Source organism: Arachis ipaensis, chromosome B5 (assembly GCF_059453495.1).
Source record: "Arachis ipaensis isolate K30076 ecotype BB chromosome B5, ASM5945349v1, whole genome shotgun sequence".
Taxonomy (NCBI): Eukaryota; Viridiplantae; Streptophyta; class Magnoliopsida; order Fabales; family Fabaceae; genus Arachis; species Arachis ipaensis.
In genome coordinates, this window is record NC_142440.1 from 525,409 (window position 1) to 543,205 (window position 17,797).

Here is a 17,797-nt window from a genome sequence, read left to right on the forward strand (position 1 = left end):
AAGTAAAATTAAATATTGAATAGACCTGAAATGCAACTCATTTTTTATATTATTCACATTTTTTTGTCTACCTAATGGAACACTTAACATAAAATAATTACAAAATAATTTTTATTTAAATTATATATTTTAAATTTTTTCATGAAATATTTTTATTTTATATTTTTTCACTTCGCCAGCTATTTCTAATAAATTGAAGGGATAAGTATTGTTTTGGTATCTAACCTTAAAGGTTGGAATCAAAAGCGTCTCTAATGTAATTTTTTATTTAGAATTATCCTTAATGTTTAATTTCGTATTAAAATTGTCCTATATTACAAAAACGCTTTTACATCCAATATCACCTATATAAAAATATGAAGTCGGGTCTTGTGAAAATAAGAAAATTTGTACTTCCTAAAAAGGAATATCAAATTTAGGACTGTTTTGCTAGGAAAGATTAAGAGCAATTTTACTAGGAGGTAAAAAGATAATTGAATTTTATGGGAACTAACGGTGAATCACCATAAAGGATTAATAAGCAAAAATTATTTGCTGGGACATTCACGTCCTAGAAATTGCAACTGGTCCCAGTTCAAAGACGTTCTTGGCTAATCAATTCTATAAACTCAATCAAACGGTCCAAGTTGTCGTACGAAGAACCACTTTCACTCACACTCTTTCGAGCTAAAACTGCCCATTTCTCCGCTGATTGAAGAAATTCCTCCTTCCTATTAACCATAACATCATTTACCATGTTCTCCACAACGTTCCTGTCACAAACATCTTTCATGTCCAACCCAACCTTCCAAGAGTCACTCACCAACCTGCTATTCACCTGTTGATCCGCAAAGTATGGCCAGCAAACCATAGGCACTCCAGCCGCCACACTCTCTATGGTCGAGTTCCACCCGCAATGCGTCATGAACGCACCAACGCTCTTGTGTGCAAGAACCTCCACTTGCGGCACCCACCCAACCATTAACCCCCTTTCTTTGGTTCCCTCCACCAACTCTGCTGGCACTCTCTCCTCTTTTCCTTCACCGGCCGCTATCATGTCTGACCGCACCACCCATAAAAATCGCATCTTACTGTTCACCAAACCGTACCTAAATACAAAAAAAAAAAAAAAAAAAGGAAGAATACTAGGATGTCAGTACTTTTTATTAATATTTAACCAACATCTTATTTTTATACCATTAAAATTTAAGATTTAAAGTATTAGTTAAATAATAGACAAAAATAATAAATTTTATTAGTATAAAATATTGTTAGTAAAAGATATGTGATAAGAGTTTAGTTAGATAATAATTAACAAACCAATATAATACATGATATATAGATCATAAAATAATTTGTATTTAAATTGAATTTTACATATGAATATAAGTATTAAATATAGCCAAAAAAAAAAAAGTTGCACGTTTATTTTATAAAAAAGTTCTATAATAATAAAATGTTATGCTAAGTAACCAATGATTTTTTTGAATACTAATATATACAAGAGCAAAAATAAAATTGTACCAAAACTCCATGAGACTCTCCTTCGTCATGGTAGTGAAGCTACCAAAGCTGACGTATATGACTGATCTCAATGGCTGAGAATCGAGCCACTCCATGCAACTCATGTCCTCTTCCCACATGCTGTTGTTTGACGTCGTTATGGAGGTTGGTGCTCTGGATTCACGGTGCTGATGGAGAGGGCCGACGGTGAAGATGGTAGGGAAGTGGCGGCGTATGTGAGACAACGCAGGGGCTTCAAGATCATCAAAGGTGTTCAATATGACGGCGCTTGCACGGAGCGACTGTTGGGTCTCGGAGACGACGGTTTCAAAATGAACATGGGGTTTCCCTGTGTCACGGTTTGGACGAAAGAAACTTGGGAGGTCTCGACATCGGAGCAAGTTTTCCATTCCTGGTATGCTAGTTATGAGGCGGTCCATGTCTTCTTCCCCTTCATGGATTTTCAACATAACACCATGGTATTAGTCATGACTCATGAAAATGAGATGATTTAATTTTTTTTATAATCAACTTCAATTCAATTAATTTCTTTTTCAATAATGCTAAAGTGACTAAAAACCAGCCTAATGGCTCTGGCTAAATTCAAAATCTCTACATGGTGTTTATGCTAGGCATTAGAATGTTTTTTTTCTTTGTAAATTGGATGATTCTGAATCTATTTTCTAATTTATCATGTTTTAGGCATTTGAAGAGAGAAGCTAATTGAATTAGTTTTCGTGATTCATGTTGCAATGATACTGAATGTATCTCCTCTTTGAATATGGTGAAATATTTAATAACCAATATTTTAAATCATAAATAAATAAAACTAATAACTATATTTATAATTAATTAAGTTATTCCATTCTTAGTTGATTTGGAGTTTGTCTTTCTTTTTAGATTAAAATAATTCTTTTTACTCGCACTTATTAAAATTTTATTTCAATTGTCATGATTTTTAACAAAATTATTATTATTAATTTTGAATATTATTTTGGACTATTAATACTAAAAATTAGATTTAAGAGTATAAGAATTCTCTCAAACAAGTTTGATAATTAAGTCAAATTATAAAAAAAATGTTACGAAAAGAATTCTAAATCTTCGTCCCTCGTTATAATACCTGACAACTTTACTTTATAAGTTTAATATGGTTATATTATAATCATCATTTCCCTCTTAAAAAAAATATTATAATATTAATTATATATAAATTTAAAAAAATTTTATGAAAAAAGATATATACTACAACAAAACATCAAATAACTTATGAGAATAAAATTTAGGATCCTACTCGAGACTTTTTGGATCTAGAGCTCTAATACCATGTTATGATACCACTCATTTCAAAAGTTTCAGTTAATAGAAAAAAGTAACACTAATAATTATATCTCTAACACTCCTTAAACCTCCATTGTGTAAATTGTACAAATATTCTATTGACTCTTCACACTTTTCCTAAAATTTATTCTCCTAAATCAACTAAACATAAAAGTAACTCAAGAGTCTCACAATAATATAAAAGAAACTCATAACATTATAGTCTCACAATATATATACTCATTATTTCTAATTTTTTAGTGCCCCACAGCCTATATTAATTTGAACATAGGTGTCTTTATAGATACACTCTCACCATTAAAAATATCCAACTCAAAATATTAAAAATTTAAAATAAAAAGATAGTGACATATGTTTTTAACTTATTTTTTATAATTTTATTCAGATAATTTTTAAATTTAAAAAAGTCAAAATACTTTTGAACAATTATATTTACTTTTAAATAAATAACATATATAGAGAAAAATGTTTAAAATTATAAATATCAAAAGACATAGATTGATATGTCATCATGTAAAGGATTTAGAATGTGTGTGAAGGCGTTTTTTTTGTACGCGTCCCTATTTAGTGTTTACAAATACGGCCGCAATTCAAAAACATCCAACAATGGTATACGAATTACGAAAAGTCGCAGTAGCTTAGAGAAGACAAAAAGAAAGTCAAATACTGTGTGTACAACGTAAATGAATAAATCTTTCATTTTTTAATCAATAATGGTACGAAAAGTCTTAGTAGCTTAGACAACATAACCTTTTTAATTCTGTAATCACCATTAAGCAATATTTTTTATTTTTATTTTTTTATTATGTTATATAAAAAAGATAATCAATAACGCGCTAGTAGTAACATTAAAAATTGTTTAAATGTATTCGATATATAGATATTCGAAAAATATTTCCATTGTATACTCTAATCATCTATCTAACAAAACTGAGGAATAAGAAACAAGACGAGAAGCCAATGAGTAATAGCTCAAATCGTATAATCTCTCTATACTCAATTAAAAAGTTGCGGGTTCGAATCTCATATTTTGATAAAAAAAAAAACAACACGAGAAATATCTGTGACATTAATGGGTACGCGTACCTGTAACAGGGAGTTCGTTTGACTGAAAGAGATATGGAGTCCAGAAATAAGTCCAGAAACAAGAAGCACCGATGGTCCGAAAATGAATACTTGCTACTCCAACTTCTTCAGCCATATCATTCGCCAACTTTGCGAAAAGTCCATCAGCTACCAAGCAAGTCACCTTCTCTTTCACCAAAATGTCTCTCAGAAGAGGCTTTCCATGCACCTTCAGCGACATAAGCGGCTCCGCAGCTCGCTCCCCTGAGCGAGGGTGCTCCTCCGGTAGACCGTCAGGGATGGTCTTAAACCGGAGCGTAGGGTAGCGAGCCAGGAGGGATTCTATGTCGGCGAAGCGCGTGAGGCGGTTGTGGGTGTGTTCGGTGTTGAGGAAAGTGACGTGGAGGTTGCGGAGTGCAAGGAGCTGAGCAAGGTTTAGCATGGAGTTGACGTGGCCCTGTGCTGGACATGGGAAGATCAGAACATGAGCTGAAGATGTTTGCGGCGGTTTCATTTCTTGTGTGGGCGCTGAGATGACTTATTTTTCAGCTTACTAGAGGAAGCTTTTAATTTCCCCAGCTATGACCGAAGCTAACCCGGTTGGAAGGGAATGAGACTATATGTCCATATATAATTATTTCCTTTTCTTTGGGTCATGATGCATGCCTATACGCAATGATAGATTCCTTTTTTTTTTGTTGAATGGTTCAACAAAATTTTAGTTGAAGAAAAAGTATGTAACTATGTATGCATATTGTTTAGGTAATTTTTGTTAAATTTAGATTAATTTAATTATAAAAGACACTTTTATGTATAGCACTACTAAAGTCTAAAATAAATTATTGACTTGATCAACGGAGTAAATAAGATCTTTTTTCTCAGAAAATCCACTCTTTCTCTTATAGTACAGGATTTATGTTGAATTATTATATTTGGTCTCGACATATTTTAAATACAATAATTATCTGATACACGTAATTTTATATTTAATTATATTTTAATAAAAATTATAAAATATATTGTTAATGTATTTAAATATTGGAGTATTAAATTGATTTATACAGTTAAAATAAATTTAGAAATAATTAATACAAAAAATTATTTAAAAATAATTTAATTAAGTTAAAATATTTAAATATTAAAATTTGTCTAAATTATATTATATATAACAAAAAATTAAAATTAGTATTTGCCATGCGGTGGCCGATGGTGTGAGTGTACATGATACTTGATAGGTCTGGAGGGGAAGTGTGGTTGGTGGCGCAAGTTGGCAGTTTAATTTATAAAACAAGAAGTAGCGGTGGAGTGCGGTGGAGGCGCGTGGGTTAGTGATGGCGCTTCTTGGGGAGGACGGCCGGGGTTACGAGCTGGCGCGGAAGCTGGAACGCTGCGGTGTGTGGCGGAGCTGGCTGGGCGACGCCGCCTACGCCACGTTCTCACCGTTCCTCTCTTCCCCTTCGGCCTGGGACTCATTCATGTCTTCTCCCTCCTCCGATTCTTCCAAATCTAGGGCTCACCTCTTTCTCCAAATGAGGGTCCGCGCTCTCCTCTTCGACAAGGCTTCTGCTTCTATCTTCTCCACTTCCCCCAATTCAGCATATTCTTCTTCTTCTTCTTCGCTCACGCTACACAACCTCAATCCTTTTTGTTAGTTTCCCTTTCATTCTTCTTCCTCGTCTTCTGAAAATTCCGAATTTTTTTAAGTTTATATTATTTTATTAATTTTTTTTGGAGGGGGCAGATTTGCAGCTGCACGCTGATGATGTTTACTTCACCCTTGAGAATGCTGCTTCTTCTTCTTCTTCCCAAGATGGGGCTCAAACCGCTACTATTTCTTCCTCAAAGGTATTTTCGTGTCATTTTGATCTGTGTTCTTTTTGCTTCTCCAATGAGGTCCGTTTGTATGAATTGCATTGGAAAGTAGATTAGAGGTAGTGGAAGATCAATAGAAGACTATTTAGTTTTGAGTGGCTTGCCTAAGTTACCATTTATTTAATGATTCCATGATTTTGGAAAGATATTTTAGTAAATAGCTGATTTTGTGAAGGCAATGTTTAAAACAAAACAATAATTTTCCCCCACTTTAGTTCTTAGAATTTCTTATGTGTTAATCAACATGAGTGACTGGTGATGCAGAACCAATCCAAATCAGGTTCTGGAGCTGGAACTAGATATGTTGACTCTGATATGGATGGCATGTCCCAGAGATACAGGAATGATGAGCTGCCTGAAACTTGGTATAATCAGATGATTGAAAAGTATAAGTCCAACAAGAAATTGGTTTTGGGAGACAGAGAATTGCCCAAGCGTTCACCTACAGAGATGGCTTCCTATGTTACATCCGTTACTAATCATAAGAAAAGGCGGCTGCCCTTCAAGGAAGATCATAATTCAGTTAATGAGCAACCAAATAATGGTAATTTAGTTAATGATGATTCAGAAGGTTTTCTAGAAATAATGTATGCTTGGAACTGTGTGCCTGAGAGTGCACTTACACCAACTGACAGAGTTGAGTATAACCCCAAGGTTAAGTTATTTGGAGTTCTTGATACCTTACCTCCTGTTTCCACAAGGAGTCCTGTTATGATTGAGAGACTTGGTATTAGGCCTGAGTATCTTAACATGGATCAGGGAGGAGGCTTGTACCGTGGGAAATCTGGACCTGAGGGAAACCCTAAAGTTGTTGGCCTTGAACAAGCAACAAAATTGTCTCAAAAGGTAGTGGCACGTGCATTGGAAAGTGTGGGATTTGAGGCTGCCATGGAATGTCCAATTGCACTCTTTGCTGAAGCACTAGGCGCTCACATTCATAAATTTGGAGAACACCTGAAATTACTTGCTGATAGTTATCGGAAACAGTGTTCAGCCATTGAACTTCTAAAGATGCTTCTCAAAATAGAGGGCTTTAGGTGAGTTTAAAACTCTTCTATGTTTATTTTCAGAAATTAAATTTATGAATGTTAAATTTTGCCTTGCCAGATTAGCCTTCTTTTGTACTGTTCTACCTCATCTCACTTTGATGATGGTGTGTGTTATCCTGTATCATTTTCATCTTGAGAGAATATGGTAAAAAGCAAATTTTTTTTTTTTTGGTTATTATTCTTTCAGCAAGCATATTTGATGCACATTTTGTTGGCAATATCTGTACTATTGTCCTGATCTATATTTTTTTCTTTTAAATTATTGCATCATAAACATAACATGCCATATCTTAACATGCTCCTTGCTGTTCCCAGTAATTTTGCATCATTACTGGATGCTGTTAAGGATGGTTCTCGGAATATTGTACAACAAAATCATCAAGTTCATGGGATTCAGTCACAAATGCAGCCACAACAGCAGAGTTCTATTCGAATACCTCAGCAAGTACTTATATCTACTCCCTTGTGTTTTGTTATATACTTGTGTATTTTATGTGATTGGCAAGTGATCAACATGAACAGTAGTATAGCAATAGAGGAACTAAATATTATTTAGCAACATTTATAGTCTTAAACTTAAATTGGAGATGTATCTGGATCTTCTTCAAAATGGAATAAATCCTATGCTCTATGTTTAATTCACAAAGAATCAGCCATTTTATTGCTTCCATGGAAAACTGATTCCTTAGCGAGGTTCACAAGTTATTTAGATAGAATGAGGTTTGTTTGAGACTGCAATTCGCATTCCATATCCACCTTGTTCTCTGTTTTTTTTTTCTTCTTAGGGTTTTCATTCAATTTAGACCATCTCTGTGTTACAATTCCTTGGTTGGTTAAATAAAATCATTCCATTCGGGTAATAGCTATATGAATGAGAATGTTAATATGCATGTGCAGGTACCAAGGCAGATGCATCAACAAGTACAGCAGTTTATTCATTCACAGAATCTGGCTTTTCAGCAGCACCAACAGCAGCAGCAACAACAGCAGATGCAACAACAGCAGCAGATGCAACAACAGCAGCTGCTGCAACAACAACAACAACAACAACAACAACAACAGCAGCAGCAGCAGCAGCAACAACAACAACAGCAGCAGCAACTTCTGCTGCAACAGCAACAGCAACAACAGCAGCAACAGCAGTTACAACAACAAATCAGAAGACGGGCAATGTCTACACCTCGCCCTGCTATGGATATAGATAAGGAAAGACCATTGGTTCAAGTCAAGCTTGAGAATCCACCAGATTTACCAAATGATAATAATGCCTTCAATCCGACCAATTCCAGACATCCTCAAATGCAGTTAAGGCAGCAGCAGATGCCTGCGATGTCGAGTTTCCACTCTCAACCTGGTGGTCAGTTCAGGCAAATGGGTTCCCTACAGATGCCCCCAATACAGTCGCAGTAAGTTACTTTGAATAATTGGGTGGATGCTACTATTGGATTGAATTTATGATATCCTTGTTAAGACTGTTGATTTATGTTTCGCAACTAGGAACACGGGCATGGTTAGAGCACCACCTGTCAAAGTGGAGGGCTTCTCAGAATTGATGGGCGGAGGTGGAGATTCTTCATCAAAGCATGATTCAGATGAAAGCAGACTGACTTCTCCTAGTGGTAAATAGCTACTCTAGTATTTTTGACAACCAGCGTGTGCATCAATGGTTTCTTTTGAAGTTGAGTGGTCTATGACAGTTTTCATGGCCATTTTGTATTTTTGTTCCCTTTACTTTGTATAGTAGCCCGTATAATAGCGTAAACATAGAGTGCATCATAGTGTAGCTTGTTGGATCAAATATCTGTTGAGCTGATTGACCCTTGGCGTGCAATGTTCTAGGGATGTTCTGTAATAGATTACAAATGGATCAAATTTTGTTGGCATATATGTATGTTATGTTTGTGATAATTTATGATAACAACGTATCTTGGTAGGACTGTAGGAGAAGCTTTTGTATCATTTTTATGCTACATTTGGGAGATGCAGAAGGGTAAAAGGGGAAGTAAGGGTAAGTAAATGGATGAAAAGGTTTTTTTTTTTAAATGTTTATGTCCAGGTAAAAGAAATTAAGATGGAAATACCTTTAAAAAAGAAAAAAGAAAAAGAAATTGTATTTAGTCTGTCTTATTTAAAAGTGCATTGTATGTATGTGATTAGCTTAAATGTTTTTCTAATCCACAAAAAAGCTTAAATATGTTTAGTCTTTGTGAAAAGAACGAAAAAAATAGGGACTAAAACCGTTTTAAAATTTTAGAGAAACTTAAATTAAAATGAAACATAATTATGGAGACTAAAAATATTTAGAACAATTTAATTTTATGTTTTTAATAAAGGAAGATGAATTCCTTCCCTTATCGGAAATTAGTTTTTAGCAAACATACAGAAGTGTGCGTTTCGTTTTTATTTTTCTGGGATGAAAAGAAACAATCGAATGAATCGATGACACCCGCAAAATAAAAAGGCTTTAAACAAGATATTACTGATGTAAGTAATATGCTGCAATAAAACAGTAAGCAGGTGGATGATCTAAAAAGGAATCATGTACTGTCCCTTAAGTCTTAAGGCTGCGTTTGTTTGTCCCTTAAGTCTTAAGGCTGCGTTTGTTTACAGAAATAAGACACTGAGACATAAAATCATATTTGGCAGAAGAGATATAGACAGATACAATGTGTTCAGAAATAATGAATTAGTATATTTTATGTCTATCCTAATAGGAAAGACACGGAGATACTAACAAGGAACATAACTTATTTTTTATTTTTTCTTTCATTATTCTTGTTAATTTTTCATAATTATATTTTTTATTGTTATATTTTTTATCTCAAATTTTTTAATGAAAAAAAATGAGAATAAATTGAATTTTCATAATTTGTTTTAGTTTATCACCAAACAGAATACAAGAACATAAAATTTTGTGTCTCTGTCCATCAGTGTCTTATCTTATTCTGTTCTCAGTGTCTTATCATATTCTGTTCTTAAAAACAAACACAGCCTAAAAGTACAACAAAAAACCCGAATGCTCTTTCCTGTTACTCTGTTAAGGACGTGGATAAAGGGATAATAGCTAACTAGCTAAGGCCCCAAAAAAAAAAAATACCGGACGACAGTTTAGGAGACTTAAAAATTAGACAACTATTAAAATTGTGGTTAATTTTTTTTTTTTATTATTCATAAAGAAGTTTATAGCCTTGAAACTTTTACAAAGACCTACATATTTTTTTTTATAGAGTTTACTTTTTATACATAGTTAGTATAAAAATTTTACACATATATCTAATTACATAAAAAAAATAACTATCTTTTATATTGATCGTATAAATAATCATATGAAAAAACAAATGTAATTATACAACTATAAAAAATATTTTACATTATCTATACATAAAAATTAAGTTCTTTGTTTATATGTTATTTTTATTGAATATATGAAAAGTCCCGACACGTATTTTTGTATGTGACCGTAAATAAACAATTTTTTAATGAAGGATGTATTAAATCATTATATAACAATTAATATCAACTGGGACAGAAGATTTACACGACTATACATATAATTGTTGGCATCAAAATTTAATCTAAGTGGATCTAATTTTAAAAATATTTCAACTTAAAACAATAGAAAAACCATTTATTACATCGAATTAAAATGGTAGTGTTCTATATAACACAAGACAATATTAATATAAAGGCTTAAGTTAGATAATTTTCTGATCTTCTAGAAATGATATATTACCTAAAACAAAGCTTGAATTTGCCAAAATCCAAAATGGCATCAGCTACTCAGTTTCAATTACCTTTCCCTATTATGAACAAAAAAAAAAGCCCATCCCAATAGTAAGGAAAGAAAATCTTGATAGAACTTCCGCTACTGTTGACCTTGAATATTTTTATCATCTTTCATCTTAAACTCCTCAATTATGTTGATGAAGCTGTTAATGAATCTATGAATTTCTGAACAGTCCAATCATGAATATTATCTTATTAAGGGACAAAAGGTAGTTGATTAAGAAAGGAAAAGTATATGAGCATACTTGAACATCTTCGGTTAGTTATTAGTCAAGAAAGTACGTATATAATGTTGGTATCTACATGTGGTTAGGCTGTTGTGTCTCGCTCATAAAACACAAACAATTCCAATCATGCGATTGAGATGAATATAATTGTTTCAGATAGCATTATAGAAGAAAATCCCTCTTATTGTTGTGATATGATGAATCAATAAAATAGTTAGGCTTCGTCACTTTAATTATTAGATATGAAAAATTATAATATATTTTGTTTAGAAATCAATTGACTTGATTATTATATCAGCATTGTGTAAAGTTAACCAATTAAGCTGTTAGGTCTCTATGTGTGTTCCATTATTCTCTAAATATACACGCCTACTAACTAGTATTGTGTAAAATTAATCAATTAAGCTGTTAGGTCTCTACGTGTGTTCTATTATTCCCTAAATACACACATCTACTAGCTATACAGAGACATATATATGTTATATCTTATTATGAATATGATAAAAAAAAACTAACTGGCTAAGATAGTAGTGAATTGGTGAGATAAATAGAATTCACAAATAACTAAATTAAAACATGCCTAATTTGATTCTACTTTAATTTGCCTAAATATTTCTACTTCTAAGAACAACATACATATGTTTCTAGTTAAGGTAGTTTGTAAAAAAGCTAATGAAATCTCTTATTATTATTATTATTATTATTATTATTATTATTATTATTATTATTATAACAAGATGATAGATAGTAAGATAGAAATAGAATTGATAAATAACAAAATTAAAGTATGAATGACTATACCAATCTATATATCCTTTGAGTTTGTTGACATGTTCATCATCATCATCAGTCAACTTAGTTTCAAATTAGGCTTGCATATTTCACAATAATCACAGAAAATTCATATAGTATTAATGATTGATTATCTTTTATGTTAATCAACACTCTACTTTAGTAATTGATTCAAAATATGCTCTTGAATCACTGTTATCTTTCAATAATGTTTTCAACTGTATTTTTGACATAATTGAACTATAAAATATATCATATTTTTTCAAAATATATATTATTAATACTTAGATAGAACACTCATCTTGAAATATGTTATATTTTTTAATATTATTTATATCTCTTAGTTATAAATACTACTCTCAACTGACTCATAGATTGTGATTGACTAAAATATCTATTCCCTTAAAAAATAAACACAAATTCTAGTGAACAATTATCACCACAAAAAGAGATTCAATATAATATATCTATGATCAAATAAACATTGCACCGATTAACGACGCACCGCGTTGCTAGCTTTCACCAATAAGCATAAAATTCTTTTATCCCCACAGTGCCTTTATAGGTAGGGAAAACAAGATAATATTACTTTTTTCTTTTACCAAAAGTATTCGAAAGAAAAGGTAGTAGCCCAAGACAACGCACATTATGCAATATATATTATGAAAAGGTAGTAGGTGAGCTGAAACCTATTTAGGTGTAAGCGCGGGACACAATTCAATATTTGAGATATTAATTGGATAACTATAAATTTGGGGTCGAAATTAAAATCGGTCGAAAATTTCAGGGGCCAAAATAGATTTCAACTCGGTAATAGATTGTCGAAGATAATAAAAAATTTGATGTGTGAAAAATTATGGTTTTATTATTTTGAATTTAATGTCTTTTGAATTTAATATCTCATTATCATATGTTGTGCTTTATTTAATCTTTATGGACATCACATTAGAAAATAGAATTTAATTGCATTGTAATACTAAGGGGCATGCATTATATTGAATCCAATACTTCAACTAGTATGCTTTTGATAATCAGTGAAAAATTAAGCTAGGTTTCTATAGTAAATATTGACTTATTTACGATGATGAGTCTCTCATAGATTGCACCAAATCAGTGAAAAATTAAAGCTAGGTTTCTATAGTGAACTCTGAAATTAACTTATCTGTTATCACATTATTAATCAGATGGGACATGAAAAAGTTCAATTTTGTGCTGAAACCAGCTTATCAACGAATGACAGTTTCTCCCTCTCTATTCTCCATTATACAATTAGAGCAATGCTACATAACCAATAAATATTATTATTTTTAGCCTGCACTTGACCAGCAATAATATACACTCGTATTTACAAATGTTTTGAACAAAAAAACATATAGTTTGTATCTATATTTACCGGTGTTTTTCACACATGAATCAATACAGTTTGCATCCACATTTTTCAGAGTTTACACACATAAATTAGTAAAATTTATTTGTTAATGATAATTTTGTGTTTGTGCTAGCCAAATAATGGTAAAAAATACTAAAAATTGCTAGTGCCCAAGAGTTTCTCATACAATGATACAATTATTAGCTTATACTAAAGAAAAATCTAATAGTAGTACCCAAAATCTATTTATTATGAATTTCCTTTTACATTTATAAATGTACATCCACAAGCGACCAAATTTTTATAGCCGACATAAGGTATGCTGCATGAATAGATAGATTTAATGACAAAAATTTCCCCATTTACTTCCAAAAAATGATTAATCCCTGGATAACTAACATGAATTTCATATTTACCAAGAGAAATGAGGTGAAATGAATTATTAAATGGTAAACTAATATTTTAGTTCCCAACACTTAGACAAAGTCCTAATTTCGTCCGTAACATTTGAAATTTTCTATTTTTATCCCAAAGGTCTTATTTTGTTCTATTTTATTCTTCTGGTTAAAATTAAATTTTTTTTCCCAAAAATGCCTATTTCTAGATAAGAGTAACAATCATAATTGCAGTGATTGTAGTAGTAGTTGTAGTGATTTAGGAGTGAAATTAGTAGAAGAATAAGAGAAATAAAAAGATAATAAGAACAGAAGGACAACTGTATTTTTGGAAGAAAGTGATTATGTTTTAATCAGAGGACTAAAATAGGACAAAAATAAAATATTTGGGAAAAAAAATAAGACGTTAATGTTAGGGATAAAATTAGGACTTGGCTCAAGCGTCATTGACTAAAACAATACTTTACCCATAGTTAAATCTCTATCTAGGCTTTTGGTATTAAAATAAAGGGAAGCAATATAAGCAAGAATTTATATAGGAACTTGCCTCTTGACCCATTGCTGATGCTCTCAGACAGTGTGATTGTCAGTTATGATGGGTTTGGACTGTGAACAGTTACCACATTTGTGCAACAAAGCCATTCACAGCTCACTTCTGATATTACAAAGGTTCAGGTTATATCTATATCATTCTGGCCAGTCTTCAACTAGAAGTTCAACAGGAAGCCACGAACCCAAATCTTCAATCATGCATTACAGAATTACTCTTCATTTTGTTCCAGCGTTGACATAGAGTATGTCTCGGGATGTAAGCGGCATCCATTCTTCAGCATGATGTTCAGCAATTTAGAGCTTTGATCAACAGATCCCCTCTTGATTAAACCATCAATTAGAACTTTCCAAGCCACTTCATCATTGTAATACCCACAGCGTATCAAACTAGTAAAAACTGCCTCAGCCTTATCACTGTTTCCTTGTTCAACAAGCCCACAAATGAGAAGCTTACAAGATTGCAGATGTGCTAAATGGCTACTCTCCATCATAGAATCTAGCAATCTCACTGCTTCCTCATACTTTCCCAACTTGCAGTAACCACTTAGAAGTGAGTTATGAATATTCTCGGAGGGAGAGATTCCTCTTTCCGTCATATGATTTAACAATCTAAAGGCTAAATCAAAGCTTTCTACTTTGCAGAGTCCTTTGATAAGCTTGCTGTATGTGTTTACATTGGGTACACAACCATATTGAACCATTTTCTCAAAGAGTACATTTATAATTTCAAAATCGACTATTTTCCACAAATCTGCATTATCATTTGAGATATTGATTGAACTTAAATCAACTCCCACAACATTCTTGCCTTCCTTCTTATGTTTATCATTTAGTAGATACTTCATTAGGATGGAATAGGTTTGACGAGAAGGCTCACAACCATCAGCAAACATGCGCTTGAGAACATCAAAGGCACTGTCTAGTTGTCCCATACATCCGTATGCATTAATTAATAAATCATAGACAAAGGAGTCTAGCAATATGCCTTCGGTTTTAATCTTGACCACCATATCCTCAGCATCCTGTAATCTTCCTTGACTGCAAAGTGACTTAATGAATGCTGTGTACGTGACCACATTAGGTTGACATCCAGAAGAGATCATTTGGGCAAGAGTTCTATTAGCTCGATCAAAGTTTCCTTCCTTCAACATTTCCTCAATTAGCATTGTATAGGTGTAAACAGTGGGCTTTGTGTCGTGGTTTACCATTTCTTCCACCAATGACAATGCATCTTGCATTTTTCCATCCTTCCGCAACCCATCTATCAATGCATTGAAAGTGATTGAATTGGGCAAGCATTCCTCAGCAAGCATATCTTTGAACAACAAATGGGCATCTTCAATTTTACCAGCTTTGCAGTACCCATCAATCAAGACTGTATATATATGTTCATTTGCTTCAATATGTTTTTCCCTCATGGACTCAAAAACCTGATGAGCTGCTTCAACTCTACCCATTCTACAGAGACAGTCTATATACGCACTCAAAGTCCGATGATCAGGGCTTAAGCCATCCTTGACCATCAAGTGAATCAACCGACTGGCACTATCCACTATACCTGCTTTACACAGCCCATAAATTAATGTGTTATATGTAATGAGGTTAGGTGACAGCTTAGTTGCAACCATTTTATTAAGTAGTCCCATTGCCCTGTCCATGCTTTTGCTCCTGCAATATCCACAAATCAGTTCATTAAATGTCCGAGCATTTGGACGAACTTTATTTGACTCCATAAGACGCAGAATACCCATTGCTTCCTCCATCATTCCCCATAGACAATACCCAGCAATCAAGGCATTGTAAGGCACAACAGTGGGCGCCAACCTTTTCTCGAGCATTTCATTCAATCTTGTCATCGCCTCATCCATTCTGCCTCCCTTACAGAAGTAGTCAATCAACACAGTGTAGGTATAAACATTTGGCTCGCAACCTCTGTTTACCATCTCCTCAAATAGATGCAGCGCTTCCGGTTCCTTACCAGACTCAAATAAAGCACCAATGAGCACAGTATAAGTCCGAACTGTGGGAACGCAATGCTCCTCCTTCATTTGTGCGAACAACATGAGAGCTTCATCAAGTCGCCCAGCTTCACAAAGACCGTGTATCATAGTAGTATACGAGACCTCATCCCTCCGGCACCCCATATTCGGCATAAGCCTAAACACCCTATAAGCCTTCTCCACGTCTCTATTTTCACAGTAACCCAATATCAATGAAGTATATGTAAATGAATCAGGAACAAAGCCACCTCTTAACAGCCTAGAAAACCATATTTCCCCCAAAATCATGTTCCCCAATTTGCAATACGCATTCAGCATAGTATTGAATGTAATCAAATTAGGCAAAACCTCATCATTGTCGAAAATCATTTCGCTACACAAACCATTCATTTCATCGATCATAGCGAAACGCGACAAGCACATAAGGAGCCTATTATAGGAAGTAACAGAGAGCCTAAACCCTGAATTCCCATCACCAGTTGCATAATTGTGTAATTGGCGAAGAGAGTTGAGGACGAACCTTGCGTCGTGTGGCGAAGAGCAGGTCTTGATCATGGAGTTGCGGACATTCTCGGCGGCTTGGAGGTGGCGGTTACGGACGAGGATGAGAAGGAGAGCATGGTAGGAATGGGGAGTGGGGACGAAAGCGCGGTGGTTTTTGAGGATCCATCGGAAGAAGTTGAGGGCGGTGAGTGGATGGAGGTCGAGGGAGAAGAGGGAGGAGAGAGTGGATGAGGTGAGGTGACGGATTAGGGTTTTAAAAGAAGGGTGTTTTCGCCATTTTGGGTTGGAGAGGATGGGGAAGAGCTTGGAAGGGAGATCCGAGTGGTGGTGATCAGGGTAGGGTTGTTGGGGAAGAGGAGCGGCTGAAGAGAAGGGTTTAAGGTGGTGGCGGTGGAGGAGGGTGAGGAAAAGGAGCGTGGGCTTTCTCATTTACAAGCCATGAAAGCGAACACACAGAGGCTTTCAGGCTTGTGTGCTTAGTTGGGGTGGGTGGAGTCATGAGAGTTATAAGTAACGGGGTTCATGCTTGCCCATGGCCTGGCGGCGCGTAGCAAGTGATAGCAATTCATCCACCTCATTTCCCGCTATCCTTCGGCCAGCTGCGGTAATAAGCAAATATTTATCCAGTTTTATTTTCTAGTAAATGATAAATAAATTCCTAATCATTTAGGTTTCCGACTGATTAATTTTTAAAAAAAATATATTGATAAAATTTTTTAGATAAATATAAATATACTATTTTTAAATTAATTTTGCTGATTAAAATAAAATATCTTAATTTAAAATAATTTATTTATATTTATTATTTTAAAAAATTTTATTATTTTTTAAAAATCAATTTATCTAAAATATAAATTTTTTATGAGTTTATTTGTAATTTGTAATTTTACTAGTTTATTTTTTATAAAAATAACGTAATATAATAAATTAATCTATTTAATTTTAAAGGCAAGTTATCTAAATAAAATGTGTAAAAACTAATATTATCATAATACAACTTTTAATTATTGCATATGGAAATACAACTTTTATATTTTTATGGAAACCACAAGAGAATACAGTAGATTCCGAATTGATTGAACGTAAAAAAGTTGCTACGTTGAGATGCATGTGAGGAAAAATCGTTACACCCCTATAGCAGTTTCTGAACAAACTGAACAATGAAAAAACAGCGACACTCTTACAGTGGTTTCTTCACAAATGGCACACCTGAAAAATCGTTTGAGGTTATAGCGGTTTCTTTTTCGTTAGAAATGCCTATACATACCAAGAAAGAGGCAATGGTATAGTAGTAGATTGTCATTTTCACAAATTCACAAATTGATAGCAAGAAGAGTTTTTTAGTTCTAGTCCATTACTCTGG

The 17,797-nt window shown here is 33.5% G+C and overlaps 3 protein-coding genes across 5 annotated transcripts; 1 reads left to right on the forward strand and 2 right to left on the reverse strand.

Annotated features, from left to right (window-relative positions):
* Nucleotides 1-369: 369 nt before the first annotated feature.
* On the reverse strand, nt 370-4,420 carry LOC107642283 (7-deoxyloganetic acid glucosyltransferase). The gene is made up of 3 exons (XM_016345587.3): nt 3,910-4,420; nt 1,504-1,933; nt 370-1,088 (listed from the first exon to the last, which is right to left on the reverse strand). The coding sequence occupies exons 1-3, from the start codon at nt 4,400-4,402 to the stop codon at nt 575-577; spliced, it is 1,437 nt and encodes a 478-aa protein (XP_016201073.2). The 5' UTR covers nt 4,403-4,420; the 3' UTR covers nt 370-574.
* On the forward strand, nt 4,401-8,724 carry LOC107642285 (transcription initiation factor TFIID subunit). Of its 2 annotated transcripts, XM_088486488.1 has the most exons (7): nt 5,076-5,535; nt 5,630-5,733; nt 6,025-6,414; nt 6,520-6,797; nt 7,125-7,254; nt 7,707-8,215; nt 8,307-8,724. In XM_088486488.1, exons 1-7 carry the CDS (start codon nt 5,220-5,222, stop codon nt 8,434-8,436), a joined length of 1,857 nt encoding a protein of 618 aa, XP_088342614.1. In that variant the 5' UTR covers nt 5,076-5,219; the 3' UTR covers nt 8,437-8,724. The 2 variants fall into 2 exon arrangements, with proteins under 2 accessions (XP_020978389.1, XP_088342614.1); XM_021122730.2 differs by having other exon boundaries at nt 4,401-5,535; nt 6,025-6,797.
* Nucleotides 8,725-13,214: 4,490 nt separating this feature from the next.
* Nucleotides 13,215-17,025, reverse strand: LOC107642286 (uncharacterized). 2 transcript variants are annotated; one of them, XM_021122728.2, is made up of 2 exons: nt 16,451-17,025; nt 13,215-16,117 (listed from the first exon to the last, which is right to left on the reverse strand). In XM_021122728.2, the coding sequence occupies exons 1-2, from the start codon at nt 16,861-16,863 to the stop codon at nt 14,140-14,142; spliced, it is 2,391 nt and encodes a 796-aa protein (XP_020978387.1). In that variant the 5' UTR covers nt 16,864-17,025; the 3' UTR covers nt 13,215-14,139. The 2 variants fall into 2 exon arrangements, with proteins under 2 accessions (XP_020978387.1, XP_016201077.1); XM_016345591.3 differs by having other exon boundaries at nt 13,215-17,021.
* Between the last annotated feature and the right edge of the window lie 772 nt (nt 17,026-17,797).